This window comes from Octopus bimaculoides, chromosome 9 (assembly GCF_001194135.2).
Source record: "Octopus bimaculoides isolate UCB-OBI-ISO-001 chromosome 9, ASM119413v2, whole genome shotgun sequence".
Classification (NCBI taxonomy): domain Eukaryota; kingdom Metazoa; phylum Mollusca; class Cephalopoda; order Octopoda; family Octopodidae; genus Octopus; species Octopus bimaculoides.
Window position 1 is genome coordinate 69,079,129 of NC_068989.1, and position 3,929 is coordinate 69,083,057.

A 3,929-nucleotide genomic window follows, 5' to 3' on the forward strand; every position below is an offset into this window, starting at 1 on the left:
GTTTATTTTTCATTGTTGTTTTTTACTTTTTTCTTTTCTAGTAAATAAGAAAGTAATCATTTTCCTAAAATACACACAACAAAAAACGTGATAAATAAATTGATATGAAGATAATGCATTATTAATCCTTGACTGATCAGCACATCTTAGGATGGATTTGGAGATAATCAGCTATTCTGTTACAAGTGGCCATTACTGCTTAGTCTGATAATCAGTGCAGCTAAAGTTAAATATTTCACTCACGTTATTTTACTCGTGATATCTTTCTTCACACATGTCCCTTACATCTGAGAAATATGCCTTGCAGTTTGTAACTTTCTGTAATTCTAAACATGTCGTTTTCCAGTGCCATCTTTAGCCCTTTTCACCCCAATCCACTTGAGACCATTAGTGCTTCTCTGATACGAATTTCTTGTTTTAAAGAAATCTTTTATCTTTTGCTTGTTTCAGCCATTAGACTGCGGCCATGCTGGGGCACCACAGCCTTGAAGGATTTTAGTTGAATGAATCAACTCCAGTACTTATTTTTTTAAAAGCCTGGTACTTATTCTATCAGTCTCTTTTGCCAAACTGCAAAGTTATGGGAACATGAACACACCAACACCAATGATCAAGCAGTTGTGGGACACACACACACATACATATATACATATACACAAGCAACAGGCTCCTTTCGGTTTCTAGCTACCAAATTCACTTACAAGGCTTTGGTGGACCCAATAGAAGATACTTGCCCAAAATGCCACACAGTGAGACTGAACTCAGAACCATGTGATCTGAATTAAAACTTTCATCAAAATTTCATGTGGCCCAAATACCAGCTTAATGATGATGGAGTTGTTTTAGTAAATTCTTCATTATTTCAAAAATTAATTAAAAGCAAAGTTGGTATATTTCAACAGAAATGGAGTAACAGAACGATTAACTCTTTTGATATTGACCTGTCTGAGATTGTCCAAACTTCTATGAAACAAACTTTCTGCTTTAACCCTTTAGCATTTAATCTGGCCATATCTGACCCAAATATTCCACCTGTTTTATGTTCAAATAGGCCAGATCCTGCCTCTCATACATTGTCATTTTGAAAATTTGCAATCATACAATCAAAATCTCAACTCTACAAGATGATAAATGGTTAGTTGAAACCAATGTGAATGAATAAATATTATATTTGACAGAGTAATGTGAATGCTAAAGGGTTAAAATGATCTAAATTAAAACCTTCAATCAAAATTTCATGTTAATTTATGCTCTAAACAGCAGCTTAAAAATTCTATTTAATTTTGGCATAAGGCTAGCAGTTTTGAGGAGATTACACCAAACCCTAGAACTTGACTGGTATTTATTTTATTGACTCTGAAAAGATGAAAGGCAAAGTTGACCTTAGTAGGATTTGAACTCAGAACATAAAGAGCTAAAAGAAATGCTGCTAAAAACTTTTTCCAATACACAAACAATTTTGTTAGCTAATCCCCTGGAGATGGAGCCTCATTTGGAAGTGCCAAGAAGATAGCCTTTTTCACAAGCCCCACAGAGGGCATGCACTTATTTTTCAAAAAAAATTACAAAAAATAAAGTAATTACTTTACATATATAAAACTAAATGTATTCTTGTAGGAAATTGAATGAACTAATACAATCTTCTTCATCATTCGACTTTTTGGCCAATAGATATCAGATTTTCAACTAATATTAGATATTCATTAGATATTCAACTGTTCTTTACTCCCTGAAGAATCCCATGTTGTCTCTTATAGTCAGAATCATTGTAGTAGAGCTCAACCTAAGATCAGCCCTGAGTGAAAGGGACCTATGATCAAAAACCTTCCAACAATGTGTATCCCATCTTATTTTTAAGCAGTGTAGCTAAGACCACATGGCCTGCTTTTCACAATAGAGTACCATAGTAACTACAGTTATAATTGCACCACTGCAAACAGAGCACGATGCAATACATGTGCTTGAAGTATATTTATCATTTAAACCCATTTAATCCTGCAGGGAAATCATTACTTAATCCTACAATTGCAGTATCACTTAATGAACAACAAATTAGTCTGAAGATATTTAACATTTAATGAATATTTTTCTAAACATGACCTCACAGCTGTCTAGTTTAGTGCATCCCCAGATGAAGAAACACAGATCTAAAGTCCATTTTTTCTTAATTATGTGTAAAGTAATATGGCCAACTGTTGCTAGGTAAGCAGGTATCATGCTTTTGTTAATTGTTTTAGGTCCCTACGAAGTTGGCAAACAGACATAGATACCTTCTTGGTCCTTCACTTCATTTTTGAATCAGCAGAACATCCAGCATAAAACAGCTAGGGAAAGAGAGCTGCACCAGTACACAGATGGTACCCATTACAGCTGAGTAAACTGGAGCAATGTGAAACAAAGTGCTTTGCTCAAAAATACAAGGCACCATACCATCAAGAAATCGAACCAAAGATCTTATGATTATAAGCTGAATACCTTAACTACTAAGCTACATATTGTCACACTTTGCAGAAAACTTGAAGCCAATGATCTAGCAAAACTATAGGAAACAGAGATTCCTGGTGTGACAGAGTGAAATGCATTTCAATCATGATCATTTGAGATTATAGGTTGAATTGACTCCAGTGCATCTTAATGTATATTTTATTGACTTCAGAAAATAGTAATAGTGGGGTGGGAGTGTAATGCGTTATAACAGTACAATGTTGCATCCACCATTTGTTGGTAATTTCCTACTCTTTGGCAGGTGACAGTTTTCCACCACTTAGGTGGCATTCCTCCAACCCATGGGTCTGCTTGGGTAATCATTGCTGGTGAGAGTTTTTATTCAGTCAGAGTGCAAATTCTACTTCAACCCCTTTCAGATGCCTTTCATGACATGCAGGAGAAACATTGGGTCTATTCACTGACAAGAAGGCCAGTTGACATTACTGTAGCTGGAGATTATTCTCTCTCCAAAGCACTGCCATGAGCAAGATGGGGCAACTGCTATGAGCAGTTGCGCCATCTTGCTGGAACCATATGTGAAGTCTACTTTGAATGGCCTTCACGTTTCCCAGACTTGACTTGCCCAGATTTTTTCTTGTGGGGATACCTGAAAGAGAGGAGTTATAGCAACAAACCAGAGACACTAGTGCAACTGAAGGAGAACATCAATAGAGAAATCAGAGAAGTGGGGTCTGAAACTCTTGAGGGTGTTATGGTGCATGTTTTAGAAAGAGCATGGGCATGCAAAGCTGAAAATGGCTGCCATTTAAGCGATGTCATTTTTCATATGTGATGTAGCAGTGTTGCAAAATTTGACTTGTGCAAATTAATTTCCATTATGTCCTTTATATTGTATCAACATTTCATGCATTTATTTGTAAAGTTAATGAAGTTATTAAAAATTGAAACCCATCAATCACTTTTAGAACACCCTGTATTATGCACAGGTGTGTTGAGAAGCTTGCTTTCCAATCATATAGCTCTGGGTTCAGTCCCACTATGTGACATCTTGGACGGATATCTTTTACTATAGCCTCAGGTTGATCAAAACCTTGTAAGTGGATTTGGTTGACGGAAACTGAAAGAAGCCCATCATATATGTGTGTATATGTGTGTACCTTTGCATCTGTGTGTGTCCCCCCCCCCGTCACTGCTTGACAACCAGTATTTTAAGAAAAATAATGAGACCTGGGATCAATTCATTCTACTATAATTCTTCAAGGCAATGCCCCAGCATGGCCACAAACTGTGATAACTGAAAATAATTTTTAAAAAGTAGAAAAAACAGAAAACAATTGTTTTATAAATTTATTTTTCAGACATTGATTGTATAACTGGAGTTTAAAAAATCATCGATTTAATAAGCTTTTAACCAATCAACTTCAAATTTCAATTTTTTTCCTTCAGAAAAGAGTTCAAAATTCTCTTGAAATATTTTACAG

The 3,929-nt window shown here is 35.6% G+C and overlaps 1 protein-coding gene across 1 annotated transcript in view; it reads right to left on the reverse strand.

The window, feature by feature from the left end:
• Nucleotides 1-3,781: 3,781 nt before the first annotated feature.
• The window catches only part of LOC106868047 (glyoxylate/hydroxypyruvate reductase A), a 29,124-nt gene continuing 28,976 nt past the window's right edge, over nt 3,782-3,929 (reverse strand). Inside the window, exon 10 of the mRNA XM_014913157.2 lies at nt 3,782-3,929. Coding sequence (XP_014768643.1) covers nt 3,845-3,929 — 85 coding nt within the window. The 3' untranslated portion in view covers nt 3,782-3,844.